Genomic DNA, 21,359 nt, shown 5'->3' on the forward strand with positions numbered 1-21,359 from the left:
ATTTTTAAGACTAAGAAAAACTGTATAGAAAATACAACAGAAGCTAAGGGCATAGTGTTATTGAAAGCTCTACTATTACAAATTTACTTTTAATGTTAAGTATTACAAAATTATCTAGATTCGTATATTTTTTATATCATCATTATTATGCAAACAATAAATGAAAAATCTTGTAAATGTAATTTAATACATATTGTTTTATAATGGGATTTATGATACTTAATAAGTAGTAAAAACAAAATAATGCACTGATTATTTGATTAACATCCCAAAATGGGTAGAAAGGTTTTAATAATTGTTAAGGAGTGAGACAGTATCTTCGAAAGGTACATCTATTGCTTCCCGTATTTGTAAATATGTATAACGACACATAAATTTATATATATACAATACTTTTTAATGCAAAATTTAACAACGATGTTCAACAGGTATAAACACTGCAATATACAGTTATATATTAAGCTCTGATGTTGCAAAACTACTTCTTGCTTTAAATAAAATATGCATGAAATAGATGAATCATCATTAAATGGTAATTTTGTCATGAATGATAGTTTTATAGACATAAGAAGACAAGAAAGCTTTTTTTTAAAGAGCAATATTTTCAAATATTCAACTAAGAACAATTCACTTTCATATAGTTTGTGGCGCGATGCTGTACATTATAAATAAGATATTTCATTTAAGCATACAAATAGCTAAACTGTTTGTTCAAAAGCAAGAACACACTAATGCAATGAAAACAGTATGAGAATTTTATTCATGCCATTTTTATTGCAGAAAATTAATAATTTAGAATTTCTGCTCTTAAGAGAATCAAATATTAAATTATGGCGCGATAGATTTTATAAGACAGGACATTTAACAGGAAGCTTATAAATATTCACAATGAAGACAATTAATATCATGATTACAAGATGAAGAAAAAAGGGTTGGCATTTTTATGTCAAATTCCAACTTCAGTACGACAAATATCTGCGGGAAAAATGACAAGAAGCAACGTAGTAAATTAGCATTAATAAAAACTACCTTTTATCCATAAATCTTCATACAAACATGTAATCAATTTGAATGTATAGTAACCATATTCAAAAAATGAAAATAAGAGTATGAAATATTTCATGTATGAATAACAGATGAAAGTAATATAAATATATAATGACTTTAATTTACAGAAGTAAAAATCAGTTTTCATCAATAATATTAGAATAATCGTGCTCTTTTTTTCAAGTCATTTCTTTTCCATTCTGGTAAACGATAAAACTGAAGGCGAGTTAAATGAAATAGAGCTTGAAATTCCTCATTTGATAAATGCCTCTGAAAATGTAAAAAGAACAAATCAACTTCACAATTAAAAAATATGATCGACATTATAAGATAAACTAAATTTATTGAATTATTTTCAATAAACAAAACCTGTATAGCATGATACATGAGAATTCTGCAATAAAAAAAGCATGATACATGCGAATTTTGTAATGCCTTCTATCAGTGAATAGTTAGTGCAAAAATACATAAAGGAAGAGAAAAGTGCGTCTTACAAAAAATTTCCTAAAATCTGATTTAGTTTTCTGTTTAGTTATGAAACATTTTCAAATTCATTTAAGTTGAGTTTACATTAAATACAGCCAAAGAGAAAACCAAAGCAGTGACATTTGCATCATTTTAAAAAACTTAAAGAAAACCGAAACTTTTATATATTGCTTTTCATTAAGATTTAATCATTAATTAAGACCCACAGTCAAACATATAAAGAAAACAAATATAATGAATAAATGTCAGTGATCAGGCACAGCAAGTAAAATATTTTCACTTGCAAATTAACAGCTATAGTTTAAAAAAATATATTCCATGATAGGCCAACATAATTCACTTGGAATATTTCCAATAACAGGAAAAAACGAAAAATGTATTTATTATATTTCTAGAAAGAATTTATCTTAAAAAACATGGAATTTTTTAGCAAAATGCAAAATATTAGGTATAATGCATCACACATGAAATAACTCACTTTTGTTTCCATATATTATCCTACATGCATAAACAAGCAATATGATAACATCTTTATGTGATACTCTTTTCTGTAAAAGTTTTCTCTCGATTATAAGCTTTAGCTCCATAAAATGCTCTGCATTGTGTGAAGCTTTGTCGAATAATGAAAAGAAACGAGTGTGCATTTTGGAATAGTAATTTTTGCCCAAGATAAATTTAGTTTAAAATTAAAAACTCAACAACAATTTTTGTGTAGGAAACGCATAATAAAATTCATGCATCTAACTTCCAAAACTTCCACAATGATATATAAAAAAAGTGCAAGGACTGATAAAATATCGACAGAATAAGAAAGTATATATATTTTGAGATAATAAAAAAAAAAATATCATGTAACGCAAATTATGACTTTTACACAAAATAGTAGAGCTGAACTAAAATATCTGAAGCTATTTTTTTCAGTTTCCTTATATTGTTCTAAAATTACACTGAAATTATATTGTTTAAAATTACACTGAAAGGTACAGAAAGATCATAAACTGTAAAATTTGTAGGTATATCTCTGTGAACTAAATAATAAAACTAAAGAAAATATTATTAATACCAAACTTACCTCTAAGTGACAACGATCAACATCAGGTGGAAGTCGATAATTTGTTGTCATAAGTAGATGGTAAGGATACAGCTTAAAGAAATTGATATACTTTTATTATACATACATTCAAGTAAAATTATTCTCATTTATTTTATGAAAATCGTTTTAAAATACTAATAAAAAAGTGAAAAAAATGAAGAAAAATATTACAGTTTCCCGAAAGATTAAACAACAACAACAAAAAAAAAATACTTATTTAGAATATAACCTCGTCCATTTACACATAGCAAAGCTACATTTATGTAAATATATAGATTATAAAAAGCGCTTTTCTCCATCTAACACTTAAATTATGATTATTTAAAATTACGCTATGCCTATGTTTTTTTTTCTTGCTTAGATTTACGATTACAAAAATTCTAGGTCATTTTCGCAGAATAGCAAAATATTATTACAAGAAATTTTTTATACAGTTTTAAAGTTTTGCAGGCTTTACGCAAAAGTTTTTATGTTAAATTCAATTTCAATTATCTCTTTGATTTTATCAATTATTTTATCTCAACCAATGGTAAAAGTTCTTACAGTACAAAACCAGATTGGAAAAGTATTATTTGAAGCTTAATTAAAGTTTTGAACAGCAACAAAATACTTTCGATTTATTTTGGATCGTTTAAAACTTTCCTTATCACAGAAAAGATATCTCTATGCAATGCAACAAATCAATTTATGCTATTAAACAAATATAAATTAGGCTATTTTCAACACTTGAAAGTTTTGATATATACTTGAAGTTTGATGGTTGTCGAAACACTAAAATTATGAAGTTAATTTAATTTTCCGAGAATTCTTGGGAAGAAATTTAGATTTTTTTTTTTGAAAATTGACACACACACACACACAAACACACACACACACTTCAGATCGGTTAGTGCACCACCACAATCTATATAAAAAAATCTGAACAGTTCTTTCTTTTTAAAAGGAGCGAATATAAAAAATTTTTAAGAGTATAACATAAAACAAATTTTAAAAAAATGGAAAACAATTTTAGTTTGAAAAACTAAAAGATAACGGTAACTTATGAAGTATATAAAATTTATATAATAGAAGAGTAAAAATGCTTTGAAATTCCAATCCATGCATGGAAAATTTCTGTTTTTAATTTCTGCCAAAACGTAAGGAGAAAAAAGAATTTACCATGAAAAAGTTAAATCTATAGTATATAATCATTTAAAAATATAACCAATCCTTATATAAATATTAGATACAAAAATTATAATTTATGATTCTGCGACTTATCTAGGCAATTAAATCACAAACACAGTTATTAATATTTATGAATTTTATGCGTAATAGTGGGAAAATTTCACTCGCTGTGAACTTATAATACTAACTTTCATAAAGATGTTCTAATGTAATGCATCAACAAATTAAATCCTTAGTGATTATGTATTAGTATATGGTGGATTGTTATGAGCGAGGATAGAACCTGGGACCTTGTGGTTCGCAGCCTAGTAACATGACCACAATACAAAAGCAGTTGCTCGTGTAGCGTAGCTGTTGACTGGTTTATAAGTTATTCACCACAAGTATATTAAAAATGGTAACTGTAACTCGAAAAATGAGTCTATTCTTAATGACTTAGAACAAAACTGGGAATAATGAAATTGGTAATAGGATTCTATGAAAATATTTTCTTTAATATTTGAATATCATTTGAGCCTGGCATGCATATGAAAGTTGTCAAAAAAGTTCTTGCATATGTAATGAAATATAAATGATGATAAGTATACCTTCGGTGGTTCTGTAGAAAGATGGAGAGTAACATTTGGTAATGAATGTCGTAAATGAGGACTGTATGTAGGGTAACGAAATCCTCTGAAACCTTCAGAATATGGAGTTCCTCTGAAAAGTCCACTGCCACTATGATTCTAAAATTTAAAACAAATCAATATTTCTATCATTTTAAAGAAAACTTTCAAAATATTCATTATATATCAACACTCAGATATTAGTAGGAGAGGAAAAGGAATTTTGTAATAAAGAAAACTTTGCCCAACAGAAATTGAATAAGTGATAACTTTTCTAAAAACTGGCGATTAAAATTAATGGTTAACTAAAATGATTCACTTATATAGAAATAATTGAAATTTCACATAACTATGCATTAAAATAAGAAAGTGGACTTTTTATACAATCTTCTAAATTGATCAAAACAAATAAAAGCCTTATAATAAAAATATATAAATAACATTACAAAGACCTCTCTTTCCAGATCCTGAATTAAGATGCAAGGAATAAAAAAAACAAACTCAAAATGTTATTTTGACTAAAAACATAATAACATTATGTATCAGAATTAATGCAAAGCACTAACTTTTAAGTTTGTTTTAGATGCGAACAAATAAATTAATAATGGAAAAGGATCATTTGAGTTAGTTTTATTATTTGCAACTTTGCGACCACAATTTTACTAATTAATTGAAATTGCTTGATTAGTTACATGTACTTAAAAGAATTACAAAAATGTGCATACATAGTATGTATAGTAAAAAATAATCTTTACAAATTCCACTTATTCCCAAATATGAGTTTCCCATATCTTCCTCCTAAAAGACAGTTGCAGTTGAAATTGTTCTGTTATGCAATTATTTAAAAATAAAAATTTTCTTACAAGATTACAAATTTTCTTTAGAATTGTATAAATATGTCTATTAAATTAAAACATTTCTAAGCTGAAAACAATTTCTTAAGATAAATTTTAAATATTTTAAAACAAAAAATAAAGAACAACATTTATGTAGCAGAAATAGATTAATAAATAAAAGAAATAGAAATCAATGGTAATCTGCAAATAAGCTCTTGAAAAAGGATTCTGAAGTTTGTATTGTAAAAAGAGTATTTTAACATCATACTTACTATACATAATCTTTCACCTTGTTCAGATAATGTGGAAACTGAAATGAGTAACAAGAAATATTACTTTTCAAAATTCAAATACAAGAAAATATATTTAATTAAGATTTTGTATAAATATAATTTAAAAAATGTTAAATCAAACTGAATCATTAAACATATGTTAAAATATAAGTCCGAACAATTAAAAAGTACTAGCTCTGAAACAACTTAGATATATTCGCATTTAATACCTTTGATTAATTAAAATTAGAAACAAAATAACCAACAGTAGCTGATAGCATAAATAGTCTAAAACAGGGAGCTTTTAAAAATATATCTTTCATACTTACTATCAGATTTACCACTACTAAATTCCGAACTTTGAGTCTTTTCTAATCTTCCAAATGTTAAATCACTCTGAAAAAAAAAAAAAAAAAAAAACATCAGTTTAATATATAATACAATATTCAGCGAAGCATAAAGCATTAATCAGTTAATTAAATATACACTATTTATGCAAAGCTAAAGTCTACGCAATGAGATATTGACATTGAAATGAAATTAAGCATTCAATTTGATTTATATTGCAAAAAAGAAAGATAAAAAAAACTTACAACATAACCTAAACCACTGTCTCTCCCAGTCATTGGCCCAGGAGACCTAGATGCTAAACCGTAACCAGGCTTAGGTACATTGCGGAGAGAAGAAACAACTACGAATAGTAATAAAAAAAGAATAAATAACTTTTATTTATAAGACAAAGTGAAATAAAAAGAATTCCAATTACTTTATGTCCTTATTCTTGATATGTTATCATATATACAAAATAATCTGCGTAAAATTGCTTTTAATGAAGATTAAAAAAAAAAAATGAAATAAAGAATATTTCAAAAAAAAAAAAAAAAAAAAAAACAAAAAAAAAAAAAAACAATATTTCACTTTCGGTCTCGCTTAAAATTTCAAGGATACAATTTTAAGAGATAAAGTTTCCTTTTCTCTGAAAAGTAGAAAATAACCAGAATGCAAACGAGAAACTTGTTCTTTAACAAAGGGTACATATTTTTCAAATGACGACGCACAATAATACAAGAACAAATATTTATAATAAATTCATTCTATCCGAGTTTTTTTTTTTTTTTAAATCTTTTCACATCACTCAAATTTTAAACTTAAAAGCACTAGCATTTTAATTCGAAGCAAAAATTTCCTCTAGTTTATCAATGAGTTGAATAATTCGTAAATTTTCATAAACTACCTTAAAGTAACAAAAACAAAGCGAATTCCTTTTGGAATTTATAACATTTGCATCGCATTTCCAAATTTCCCGTTTTGTTTTGGACATTTTCTTTCGAGCGATCCATGTCGCTTTGCACGCAAAAGTTTTACTTGACTAAATACCTTCTGAAGATTTTAAGTCCACTTTTTCATCCATAATAACAGTAAGTGAATACTTTAAATACAAGTTATTTTTTATTTAAATGATTGCAATTCCTTTAAGATGTATGGCACACCAAATCCATATTTATTACATATAGATACTAGAAACATAATGAATCTTCTTCCGTTAATACCTACAATTTGTTTAAAATATAATGTTAATTTGTTTAATTAAAATGTTAATAACCTTTAACAGCTTTTATAAACTGAATGAACTTATTCATAAGAATGAAAACATGGAAAAATTTAAACTGATGGTTAAAATATTCGAACAAACAAACTAATAGCAACTATCGAATTTAGGTATGAAAACTGCTGTAAAAACTTCTGTCCTTATTCAAATATATATTCCCCTCTTTTAAAGGAACATAATTCAAATCTTTTGTTCATTAACATTTTGCCACCAGATTTGGCCAGGCATTGCGATATTTATGTATCGTCAAAATTTAAAAACGATAGTAATGTGTTTTCACGACCGCAAATTGTAAACTCTTTCGCAAAATGCTAACGCGGGATTAAATCCATAGGTCGCTGGTTCGACTCCGGCTCGACGGACCACTTAATGTAATTCTCTTCAGATAATTACTTATTTCTTTCTGGTGAACACCATTTTATTTTCGGACACATTTTTTGTGCCTCTTCAGGTAGACTGTTACAGATTAGGACACCTCTCACAGTTGGATGCCACGTCTAAGTCACAGAATCGTTCTTACACACACTACGTTCAGATACAAAAAAGAATTAACAAAAACTTTGTACTCGACAGATACGCCATCTATCGGCGTGAAGCTGTAACAAACATAATATATTCTATATATCTGTACCATAAAAAAAAAGAAAATCTTTCTAAATTTTGTGAAAAAATGCGAAAATAAGACTAAAGTTTCATAAAAATAAAATACAGTCACTTTTTTTTTTTTAACAAGGAAGGGCATCACAAGTTTTTTTTATGTTCAATATCTCCCGTATTTTGCAACTTTAAATCGCACAATTCTTTTGAAATGAATATGGAAAATAAATTTTAAAAGGAGAGAAATATAAGCATAATTCTTAAAAATAGCAAAAATATTTCTAAAATAATACTCATAATTTATGATTTTACAATTTTTTTTTTGTAGTCACACAATACCATGGTAGTTATAAAAATGTCACTAAACAACATTTTTAACATATAACAGCGCTCAATTTTACTGATAACTCCTTAAATAAAGCTAAAATCAGCTACCATTGTAATTTGGCATAGTTCCAACCAGACGCCCAGTAGAAGACCTAAAACTAGATTTCCTGTCAAAATCTTCCTCTTCCCAGGGTCTAGGATGATCAGAGTCTCTCGATGGTGCTATACAAAGATTCATTCAATTAATATTGCAACTCTTTTCAAATGTTTGTTTCAGAAGTTAAGCACTACGACATAAATTATACAATATACGAGGGTCATTTAAAAAATGACCCTCGTATGGGCCATAAAAGGAAGGTGTAGAGAACAAAATGAATTTATTACCAAAAGTTAAGTACAATTATGCTTTGACATAATCGCCATAAAGATTAGGTATTTCCCATATCCAGATGCGGATACAGACTTAAATTTTAGTGGAAGTCATGCTAAAGAATATAGTCTTTGATGCAAACTTTTTCAGACAGATTTAAGAGGTCAACAAAAAGTTCCCGATTCGGCAAGGAATAAGACGTTATACGTTGTATGACTGCTTTAAATGCAAAATTAAAGCTGTTTTCGTAACTGACATTAATTTCGTAAGAAATAAAAGGAAGTATTAGTGCAAACTGCTACTTAAATTTGCAAATCAACAAAATTCTTCTTCATTTCTTCCCTGGATTGAAGAACTTGATAAGATGCCAAAATAACAAATCCACACTAATGAGGAGCTTCAAAGGGAAGTTAAAGCCAGTTCTTCAATCCACATCTCGCATCACTCACATCTTTCGAGGAGAGCACAGAAAAGCTGATTCACAGATATAACAAACGCCTCCATCTCCAAGGCGATTTATGTCAGAAAGTAACCATGAAAGTACATTAATTTTTGGAAATGAATTCACTTTGTTCTCTATAATTGTCTCTTTTTACGGCAAATCGAAGCTTGAAGGAGGGGAAAAAAATAAGGCCTCGTATTTTCATTTTTTTGTTCAATTTTTAAATGATATACACAGCAAGTTTAATGCTAGAAGTAATGAAGAAATTTCTCAGTAAAAGTGATATATTTGACAGTTCAAAAGTATGAAAGAATCGAATAAATAAATATAACTATAAGTATAGTAAAAATTTCTATTTCAGACTTAATAAATTAGTAATAGGTAATACAGAACAAGAATTTAAATTAATTGCTTATAAATTCTTTAAATCCTGTACAATTTTACCCGCGTGATTTTCAGTTAATTATTAGTTTTATCCTCTACAATCAACAAAACCAGTTCTTTGAAAATTAATCATCAGGTTTTATAAGAATTTTATGAAAGTTTACGCTTGAATTTTTGCAAAACTCTAAATACAATTTAATGAAGCTTCACTTCATAGTTTTTAATTTAATTCACTGAAGTCACAATAAAATTGCATTATTAAGAATTTCATAATTTCCCAATAATAAAATGAAAATGTTGATCTCACTCTAGATCTTATATTGCATTTGCATGCAGAATTGTAGGTTACAATAAGTTTCAAGAGTCTTGATTTTTCTACTAATCTATTAAAACAAGATATTTCTTTACGATTTTGTTCGATATTCTGCTTCTGTACAACGTCGTGAACATATCGTAATCAAAAGTAGTGAATTTTTAACTGTTGATTAGTGATTATATCAGCCAGGTAATAAGATAAACAAATACTAAATTGGGTACTAATTTATACAGAATCGATAAAGACCAGAAAAATATTATGCCAGTTGATTAATGTTACAAAAATCTAGACAATTAAACTAAGCGCAAAACAAACATTATTTTATTATCACACATTTAACATCTTCAACATCCTTAACAAATGTTTGATTATTAATACTATACTATATTAGTATATTATTTCATAAAATTGATTTTTGCCCTATTAAAAGAGAAATTCGTCTCAATGAAGTATTATAATTATTTTAAACTGCTATACAAGCAGCCATCTATTCAATGTGGAAAATTTTCCAAGAAACAGAAGACATTTCATATCAGACTTTGAGGGGAAAAAAAAACCCCTTTGAAATCGCATTTTAAATTTCTTACATGCATTAACAGGATTATCATATCGCAGACGAACAAAAGGCTCTTTGCTTGCTGAAGCAGTCCTTGAAGCATTCCTAGGATCTAAATTTGCTTTTTTCCACGCTTTAATTTTCTCTCTCTCTTTTACAGTTTTCAAGAACACCTAAAATAAATAAAATAAAAAAAAAGGTAAATAATTTTTAAACTTCAACTTTCATTACTTAAAAGTGGAAGTAATATTTTGCTTTCAACATCATAAAAACGAATTATTATGGTAAAAAAAAATTTCATAAGTTAGGAACTGAAGGAGGCGCAGTGGCTGAGTACTAAATGTAAATAATAAATGAATTATAAATTTCATTTGCAACATTCAATTAAAAATTACTAATATCTTAATATCTTGAATTAATACACTAGTGTCCATTAATTAGGAGTCCACAACATCTTATAAGAAAAAATAAACTGCAACAGTTATGTTATTAAAGGTATCAATATAAAATACAAACATACCTTAGGCAAAAATATAATGCGAAAAATATAAAATACAAATCTTAAGAAAAAATATAATACAAAAAATAAATTTATGAAAATATATAGGAAATGCAATACAAAAACAAAGCCTAACACCTTATTTTTTTTGGAAGAATAAACAAAATAATCATAACAATTTAATTATGATTTCTTTCAAGAAATCTTTGTAAAATATGATTCATCTTTCATTATTTGCAGGCATAATATCAGCTGCGCATATTCTAGACCAAATTATCCTGTAGAATTTGAGATGCAATCATTCCTATTTAAGTTCTACAATAAAGTCTTTTTTGCTGAACTAGACGGACTGCCATGCGCCTCCAAAACGCAATCCAGACATGTTTTATGGACTTGGGTCAGGTGAATATACTGGCTACTGTATATGACATTTTATTTTCAAGAAGATAATCAACATATCATACTTTGCCATAGAGCATCCTCCTCATCATCCATAAAACAATTTCCAACAGCGCCACAAAAAATATATTATTCGCAAATCCTGCACTGTTATTTTTCTTACCTTTCCAATCCCCGTGGCAATCTTTGACAGTTCTTCTTCTTCTCTTTTTAATTGGGGATCAATTTCTGGCACAGGTTCTTTAAATTCTACATCTACGTCTACTTCTTCTTCCATTCCTTTTGAGCTACCACTCCATCGCCGGCGACGTTCTAAAACGCGAAACAATATTTTATGAAATAATAATTCCTTAAACAAAATGTAACAAATGTAATAATAAAATTCAAACTAAAACCGAAAAATGTAAAAATGGATAATTTTTCAATATTGCACTCATTCATTTAAAACACATCAAAATTTACGAAATAAAAGTTCAGATGATTCTTACGCATATATACAACTTACTCTTTTAAATGTATCCAAAACAAACGTTATACCACAAAAATATTTTAAACTGAGAATAACTTCAAAGAAAAATCATTTAATATAGAAACTCATTTAAGGAAACTGTAAAATACAAATCCCAAAAAAGAAAATATCTTATGTTAATCAGCTAGGCAATGAAAAAATACAAATACATATAAAAACAGAGAAAATTTGGCACAAAGAAAATACATTTTATTCCAGCAATTTAGAATCGTTCCAAATATACCTGGATCCGTAAATGGAAAAGGAGGAGCCGGAAAATCATCTCTCTCTATACGAGGAACATCATTAGGCGGGGGAGGTTGTCCACCAGGATAATGGGAGTATTCAATAGGTTCTTCATTATTCATATGAGGAGACCGAGGTCGAGGAGTTGATGATTGTATTGACTCAACTAATTAAAAATAATGCAGTATTAATAAACTTTCATATGAAAGAAGAGTTTATTTAACTTTATAAGCTCTTTCATTAAATTCAGAAAAAAATTTTAAAGAATTAAAATGGGGACAAAAAGTTAGAAAACATTCATCATTTGACCGAACTTAAGTCAAAAAAAATTTCGATAATACTCTAAATCTTGAAATCAAAATTGCTTTTTTTTAAAAAAAAAAAATATATAGTTACTTATTAGGCAAGCCAAAAAATATCTTCAGAAATTTCTGAGACTTAATGTTTTGCACAAAAAGAATTAACACATGTTTTTAATCGATGCTTTATTAAATACGTTTCAAAATCTGTTACAAAAATGAAATTTTTAAAAACAAATCAAAGCACTATATAGCAGATCAAATATATACATTTTTATTTATTGTTGTTCTTAAATATAAAGAAATTCTCTCTCTTTCACCTTTCAGCGCATTACATGATACCATTTGCTTCAATTTTTGCCAAATCTCAAACATTAACGTTAAGGGATAAAAACAAGAATTTAATCTTTAACTTTAAATTAAAGATTTTGTTTTCATTCCTTCTCTTAATCTGAACACTTTAAATATACTGATGAGTATAAATATAATTAAAAATCAATTCATTTAAAGAAAACTTCAAAAGGGTTTACATCTTATTAATAAAGCAGATATAATTAAAAGAAGTTGCATATTTTGTAACAATATTAAGCAGCAGATCACAAAATGCAACTCTGTCTATGTAAAATTTATATTATATGGTAATATTTTAAAAATCATAATTCTTTAAAAGACACATTCTTGATGAAAAAAAAAAAAAAAAAAGATTTATTTTCCACAGAAGAAATATTGCTGAGTTATAATATAAAGCACATAATTTTCTCTTTTGTAAATGGAATAAAATAATCTTAAACTTACCAAGTGCTTGCATCCCTTTAAAAGTGCCAAACATGAAAAAGAAAATGCATGTCAGAAAAAAAATACCAACAAAGTATTTAACAATATATTTGTAATATATAAATAGAAAAAATTACAGCAACGATTGCAACAAAAGTTACAATATTTGCTATATACATACAAAAATTTACAAATTATTATGCAAGTCTGAAACAGAAAATCTGGCTCAAAAGCTAAAGTAATATTCTTAAATAAATAAATTTTCTATATCGTAGGCAAAACTTTAAGTAAAGCTTTCCAGTAAAAAAATTACATAAAGGTTGATTCTACAGCATATGAAAAATATTGCAATTTTAGCTAATGAAGTGATAGATTTAGTTCATATGGTCTTAATTCAATATAAAAATATACATCAGGAAATTGCAGTAATAAACATTTCAATGGATTTTGAACTGGATGAATAAATACATGTTATGTTAATAAATACATGTAATGTTAACTTTACCAATAGTAAATTTAAACTTTTCTAGCAGATAGTTGAATTATTTGTTACTATTAAAACTGTAGAGGATAGCATGTATAAAGCTATACTCTATAGTCTATAATGCATAGATTCTTCCATCATAAGTTCCTAAAACAACTCGGTAATTTGAAACAAGATATTGTCAAGTTTCTTTTCCAATTCAGTATCTTTAAATCCTTGTACACGGCAAAATAAAAGAATTGTATAAGTGAGCAGCGAAAATTTAACCCAGCATGATATACGATTTCAATAATTTCAACTAAAAATTCGATTACGATGAAATTTCAGCTAAAATTTAATTTCTGAAGAACTGTTTCAAGTTACAAATTAGATTATATTCCTACATATTATTGAAGGAAGCAGCATTGAATGTTGATGGTATTGACATATTGCAAAAAATATTGATAAAGATTTCTAGCAAGGATTATTTTATTTTGAGTTTTCATTTCTGCATTAAAACTTTCTTCATAAAACAACGAGCAATAAAACCGTAAAAACTGGAAAGACATGTACAAATAACAATTTATTTTTATTTCATATGCGTTTACTTGAATCCCAACTTGGTCAAAAATTCTCTCTAAATGTCACAAGGACAATAACTTCTTCATAACACAATTTGCCAATAAATCTTGCGTATTTTCCTTGTTCGTACAAATGTTTCCTTTTTATCTTTTCCATATTAATTTCTATTTAATATAAAATATTAAGAAATCATTAAATTAGCCTTACATTTTTTTGTTATCCTATACTAATTTTATATCACTGAGCAGCTGAAGTTTTAATGAATGATATAAATTAAAAGAGACGTCATCTGTATTTTTCTAGACTTTCTTTTGTGTCATGAACACTATATCCGATTGAACAATCTTATACAAACATAATGTAATTAAGAATAAAAAATAAAAAAAGTTAATTTAGAAAATAAATTTTTACAAGTTTTATAGTACCTGCCTTGTGACTTGGGCTTTTACACCAGGTTCGTCTTCTTTCGGACCCATCTGTTATTCATTGATAAAATAAAACAAAATAAGTAACAATGTTTTATACATTGAAATATATAATTCGTTCATGACAATACCTTTAAAATGCAGTAAAAAGGATTTACGTACTTGGACATGAAGGAAAATACAATCATAACGACTCAAAATAAAATTTCAGAGGCTATATATTAAATTTTCAAAACAAATTTTCAAACAACTAATTATTATGCAGACAATAACGATTTATAAAATTTAAATAGAAAAAAAAAAAAACTTCAAGAATATATAAAATACTTACTGAATATTTAGTAAAAAATCATAAAATTTATTAAATGTCATCAGCTATTTTTTAAAATCAGAGATAGAAGTATCATTATTTGATCCAAGGTTTATGTTTACATGGAAATAAGTCAAAATGTTTTTTTTTTCTAATCATATACATGTCTGGTTTTTTCCGTCTTTAAGAAGATTTTACAAATTATAATTCAAATAATACTTTACTGGAGGTTTTTATGTCCCTAACTAATTTATATTGAGAAATTCATCTACATGTTAATGGCAAAAACAAAATACCCTTTTTAAGATTAAAAAAAAAAAAAAAATTAACGCATACCGGGTGGTCGGTGGAACTGAGGCGACTTCGGTGGTTTGGGTTCAATAGGACGTTTCAAGTAGCCCTGAGTTGGTTCTGCAGTTAAATAACTGTATGTATATACTCTACTAAGGTCAGATAAAAGTGGATCTCTTTCAAAGTAGCTTCCAGGACTAGATCTTCCATACTAGAAGGAAAAAATTCAAAGAAAATAATGTATCTGAGGCTTTAAAAAGAGAATTTTATATTAAAAAAAACCATGTAAAAACATTGCATCAATAATGAATGCTTTTTAAATTTTTTTTACAAAATCTGAAAATGTTTCTGGAATACTATTATAAAAGCCACAAGAGATTAAATTCATTACAATCTGAAATCTATTTTCCAATATATACTTAATTCAATATTTGATTTTCTGTCTTCAATAAAACAGTATATTATATATATATATATATTCAGCTAACAGCATATGACTCAGACTATTAAATATACAGTCAAGACAATTAAAAAATATTAAAAATATTTTTCCTACTTGATTGAGATCCGTATATTTCAGAGAAATTTCGCCATCACTCATCTAATTAAATGGTAGACAAAGTTATAAAAAGTTTCTCTTAATACTACCCAAATTCAATTAGGAAAGTATGAGTACTAATATAATCTGTGGTGCAGATATGATTCATATTGTGATATCAGGGGAAACAAAATAAATAAATACAAAAAGTTTCAAGAAACTATTTGATGACCATAATGCAAGAAATGAATAATAGCATGCAAGAAATAAAATAAATGGAATATGGATTCTTTTGAAGATCACTACAAATAGTGCTCTAAGATTTGTGAAAAATTTTCCTCTATAAACATTACAACTGAAATCAAACTGAGTAATAAGAACAAATTTTAGCACTTGTTATTCAGATTAGTTATCAATAATTGATGCACACTTAATTTAAGGATTTTTTAAAAATGGCAGAATAATCTACGGATTTACGGCCATTTTAGCTTCATATGTTTTAGAAAATACATTTATTAATAAGCACAATACATCATAGTAGCATGAATGCATCTAAAAATAATTTTATAACAATATCATGAAATGACATTCAAGGGGAAATTCTTGCAATAAAAAACACATGCTTTGTTTAAAAATTCATTTCTTACCCTACATAAAATATAAGAATCAAGATGAATTTATGTACTTTATTCCGAAAAATGTAAATCTTATTGTTTATTAACAGCACCAAGAATTAATTTGTTACAAGAATAATTTTTTTAAATACGTATTATATATGTTTTTTAAATATGTTCAACAGAGAATTTAGAATTATGTCCAAGTTATTATAACAAGGTTTACTATAATACAACAGGAACATCAAATGCCATATCTTAGGCGACTAGAGTCTACATCTAGAAACCAGAAAACCACATTACTTTATTTGTGCCACAAGCTGGCGAGCACACCAAGTAGAGCAAAATGTATACTTTCCTTCAATACCAATTCATGCTAATAGGTGGGAAAAGACCATATAAATATTCTTACAGCAATTTACGGGCAGACTAGCTAGGTTGTCAGTTTGCCTGACAAGAAGTGGGCTCGTTACACTTAAGACAATGCGGGTCCCCCAGGATGGCTCAAAAGTTCTTCAGATTGAGCTGCCAGAAATTAGTACTGAGACAGAGTGTACCTCGGTGAACATTGACAAAACAATAACTTTCGCTGTCTATTTGCTACTTGATTATTAAAAAGTACTGCAATCAAATACAAATTTGTATTAGGTATAGATGTCACTTATAAGGTTTTCAACGAAAGCGAAGTCTCAACTTCGTCGCAGTACATTTTGAAAACTTAGGGCATAAGTTGACAGTCTATTTTGATAAGGCAATCATCCCTGATCAAATATCATAAATTCAAAACTCTTACTTTTTACTCTAAATTAAACTCTTACTCTTTACTTTTTTTTTCTCTTCTAAAATATTTCTAAACGATGTAACCGTCAAAAATTTAAAGAATTTAGGATGCATTCTTCCCCATATGCCTGGGGAATTATATACCCAACGACTATGATTACCAATTAATAAACATTTAATTATTCTTATATGTGATAAAAATACCCTCGATATTAATTTAGATTTGATTTAGTTAATAGTCTAATTATATTTCAGATAATTACTCAGTAATAACAATAAATATGCTTGTTTTTGCTTTTCCACTCAAAATTTTCTAATTTTTTTTGGTTCAATCGATCTTAAAAAGACTTGAATCGTTGGAAAATATCAAAAACTTTTCATACAAAAATTGAAATCAATTTTTGAAATAGAAGGCTGTATGAATAAATTTTAAAAAGTTAAGTTAGTTGTTAAAATTGACTCTTTCTTTTCAGATTGTTATTTTGTATTTATTATACAGTCTAGTATTTGCTTACGCTTTATATGTTATACATGTATGTTTTTCCTCAATTGGTTGATACTGAGAAGTATAACGGCTTTGTCTACTTTCAGCAAGATGGAACACTACCTCACTTCAGTCTGCGTATACAGGAAGCATTGGATACTCTATTCAACAATAAATGGATTGTGGAAGGGCAGGGCCTATTTCATGGCCTCCAAAGAGTTCGGGTCTGACTATTAGATTTTTTTTTCTTTTGGCGACATGTCAAGAATCTTTTTTATGCTGAGAAAATTCAGGATGTAAACCATCTCAGACAGAGGATAATCACTTGTGACTCAAAAATCACTCCGGACATGCTGGCCAGGACATGGGAAGAGGTTGAATACTGTTTACATGTGTACCGTGCACGCACTGAAATCTACTAAATGGTAAAAATCTTGATAAATTAACCTTTAAGCACATATATATAAAGTTAACTTAATTTTATGACTGAATTAAAAAAAATTGCATCAAAACCCCGAAGTTTTATTATGGAACCCAGTTTTATGGTATGACATTGTACGGTTGATTTTTTTTTTTTTGTTTGAAATTCTTTATGAAGTGGACTCTTTAAAATACACTTTTATATTTTTGAATTGTTAATGTTTAATTAAGAAATGTTATTTAAATCTTAAAGAAATTTGTAGAGAGTCTATTAAAAATTCTCAAAATAATAGTATGCTATACAACTACCAAAAGTCCACTGCATAAATTCCGATAGCATACATGTAGTGCGTATATACTGCAATTAGTAATAAATATAGCAGATTTTCAAATTAGGAACAAATTAAAAGAACTTCAACTTATCGGCGCTTATTTTTTATATTTACTTACTAGCTGATACATCCGAAGTTTAATGTTTATTGGGCTGAAAATATTTTGCATTAATAAAATATTAAATATGCAAATGCCACAAAACATTCATTTATACTTTTTTAATCTTCCATATAAGTAAGAACTTCACAAATAATTTTAAGAGCTTATAGCATGACAAAAGCTACAGTCATTACATTCGATCAATTATTATTGGGTATGTAGTTAAACATTGTTTTAAAGAAGGGGGAAAAATTATGAAATAATAGCACTTCATAAAATACCGATGTAATGTAAATAATTGTTTTTTAGAAACAATTATAATATTTTTATGCGAAAAATACTTGTATAGAAAATAATAATAATTTCTCACGGCAGAAATTATATTCATTCGTTTTAATTCATGCATTTAAATTATTTTTAAATCCATTCTTTATAAGAATTGAATTATAGCATTGTAGGTGTGAAACCCTATTGCCTCTGGGCAATCAATATTTTCAGACCTAGTCTACCACTACAGCAATTCATAGACATTTTAGATGAATATCAGCTAAGCTAAACTAGAATGGTCTAATTTAATACTAATCCCAACACAACAACAAAAATCAATGACGAATTGAAGAACAAAATAAACATAACTTTCAATAGTTTGATTTTAAAAAGTACATCAGTAATAATCTGGTTTATTACTTTTATCTTTTATTATTTCCTCATAAGATGTCGCAATTGAATTTCTTAATTCACTACTCAGTTTTTACACTAATTTATTTAATAGTTAGGACAGTTTGTAAAATGGCACAAAAGCATAAATAGAATAATACTTTATAAGGAATAAATTTATAATCACACACACACGTACACGCGCGCACGCGCACACACACACACACACACGCACACAACGTTTCGGGATATTTTCATAGAATTTCTTCACCTTTCAAAAACTTCACCTTTTAAAAAACCGTAGACAAGCTACTGTAAATTGACTAACCTGTCTTTTGTACATATGCAAATCAGGAATATTGAGGGAAGTGAAGTGCAGTAAAACTATCAAATCAGCATGAGGGGTGGAATGCTTTCATCATGCATCATTCAGAACAAAGATATTGTGACTATGCATGCAAGTGTCACTGCAAACTTAAAAAGAAATAAAAAATATCATGCTAATAATAAAAATATTAGGCAAATAAAAACTTGAAATTATTAAGAGAAAAAGTTTCTTACTTCACTTAAAAATTACGTAGTTATTTCAAGCAAGGACAAATAGCTCTCACTATAATGTGTTATGAATATATTTAGATCAAGAATTTAAAATTTTTTACCGACAAATGTATAAGCCTGAATATAAGAGATAACTGCCGAGATATAACATTTTCCACAGAGAAAGTTAATGATAATTGAAAATTTCTTAAATATTCAGGGCATATTACAAATTTAAAACATTCATTGGCAATAATGTCACTTAGTACAATCAACTAACAGCCAATGAAGCACCAGTATATTTTAGAAATTTGTTGATTTCATGACGAAAACAGAAATCTTCAGTAAATTACTGGAAACCTCTCCCAGCAGCAAATCTGCTAATTATAAAACCGGATTTGAAATGATTTATTATTTTCTTTACAAATTTTGAAATAAACTAAAATATCAAAATCTTCCATACATTGCAAATAATTTGATTTTGAATGAAATTTCATTCCCTATTTTATGGTGAAAAATTACTAATAATATGTAAATCATTTTCAGCTTAAAGTAGATTGCCAAGAACTAAAAATGATGGATTTTACCAAGTTATTGTTATAAATTAACATAGTGAACAACAACCTGAATATTTAAAAAAAATGTTTAAAGTATTAATAATTCAATCACTTAGACTAAAAAGTAAATACAATTTTTATACAAAAAATTAAATTCTGCATTTACAAAACTGCAAAAGTTTAACAGAAGATTGAATAACTTATTCAAGATTTTTGTAACTTACTTGGATTCCATCGATGGACAAATCTTTCTTTGAATCATCTAAATCACTGTCTTCTACTAGGCCATCATGAGCAGGGCCACATCGAGGATGCCAGATAGCTCCTCCTTCAAACAAAAATAAATTCCGAGTAAATACATCTAACAGGCACAAGCATGTCTAATCAGCATAATAAAACACAGCTGATTTTTCATAATTTTTCAAACATCTATATATAAAATAAAGAAAAATTCAACAAAATATAAGCAATTCTATGTAGGATAAAAAAATGTTTACAAACTATTCTAACATCTCCAAGTTAGATGGCACTGATTTTCCGAACATTGAATAAACTGATCAGAAAGTGAAAATTATGCATAAGAAATATTTACAAATAAAATATAAAAAGAACTGTAATGAATTCATTTCACATCCATAAATAGTTTTAATATTTCTGGTATAGATATTTTTAAAAATTTATAATATTCAATTAAAATAAATGAGGGAAGAATATTAACTAATAAAGATCTCGCAATTTTTTTTAAAGAAAATAATGAAATCTCAATCTTTTAGGTACTGTATTCACTTTGTATAGTATTCACAATAAAGTATTTACTTTGCATTACTTTAATGCAAACACTTTACTTTGTACACTTTTAAAAAGTAAAGTGTTACTTTACTTTGTACTGTACTCAAATACTTTCAAAACTGTATACACTAAAGGGATAATATAGACTGAAAAACAATGACTTTATATTCAGTAATTAGTACTAAACATTCTGTAGTGATTGTAATCCATTTTTTAAAATAAAAGTTTAAAGTAAAAATTTTACAAGAGACTAAAATTTTTAATAAGCTCAAATAAATTCCAAAAATAATTAAAGAATAAAGAAAATTTAGAGCAGGAATGATGAAAACTCCATTCGGAAAAATAAATTCTTTAGCCATATATTTAGCCGATTGGCTGTTTGTTTTCAACTTAAATGACAGTTACGCTCATTCTCAGTTAAATGTGAAACTTTAGGTCAATTAATGCATCATTATTTTGAATGAAATTAAATTACCTTGTAAATACATTTCTTCTCCATCTCCAAATGGGTCACCACATTTAGAGCATCGAGCACATGTTGGATGAAAGTGATGATTATCACCAGCCTGCAAAATGTTACATATTACATAGTATATGTATGTCTGATAACAGTGCTTAGTTTAGCACAAAACAATTTTTAACAGAATA

General features: G+C 27.2%; 1 protein-coding gene across 1 annotated transcript in view; it reads right to left on the minus strand.

Moving 5' to 3' along the window:
* Positions 1–1,148: 1,148 nt before the first annotated feature.
* Positions 1,149–21,359, minus strand: part of LOC129958945 (actin-binding LIM protein 1-like) — a 62,644-nt gene continuing 42,433 nt past the window's right edge. Inside the window, exons 7-21 of the mRNA XM_056071699.1 lie at positions 21,187–21,277; positions 20,147–20,250; positions 14,949–15,114; positions 14,303–14,353; positions 12,854–12,868; positions 11,758–11,925; positions 11,169–11,317; positions 10,139–10,280; positions 8,148–8,261; positions 6,100–6,197; positions 5,836–5,902; positions 5,507–5,544; positions 4,381–4,518; positions 2,606–2,677; positions 1,149–1,317 (exon numbers count right to left, since the gene is read on the minus strand). Of these exons, the coding sequence (XP_055927674.1) occupies positions 1,204–1,317; positions 2,606–2,677; positions 4,381–4,518; positions 5,507–5,544; positions 5,836–5,902; positions 6,100–6,197; positions 8,148–8,261; positions 10,139–10,280; positions 11,169–11,317; positions 11,758–11,925; positions 12,854–12,868; positions 14,303–14,353; positions 14,949–15,114; positions 20,147–20,250; positions 21,187–21,277 (1,527 nt within the window). The 3' untranslated portion in view covers positions 1,149–1,203. The remainder of the gene's footprint in view (positions 1,318–2,605; positions 2,678–4,380; positions 4,519–5,506; positions 5,545–5,835; positions 5,903–6,099; positions 6,198–8,147; positions 8,262–10,138; positions 10,281–11,168; positions 11,318–11,757; positions 11,926–12,853; positions 12,869–14,302; positions 14,354–14,948; positions 15,115–20,146; positions 20,251–21,186; positions 21,278–21,359) is intronic.

The sequence above is a fragment of the Argiope bruennichi genome, chromosome X1, assembly GCF_947563725.1.
Source record: "Argiope bruennichi chromosome X1, qqArgBrue1.1, whole genome shotgun sequence".
In the NCBI taxonomy this organism is placed as follows: Eukaryota; Metazoa; Arthropoda; class Arachnida; order Araneae; family Araneidae; genus Argiope; species Argiope bruennichi.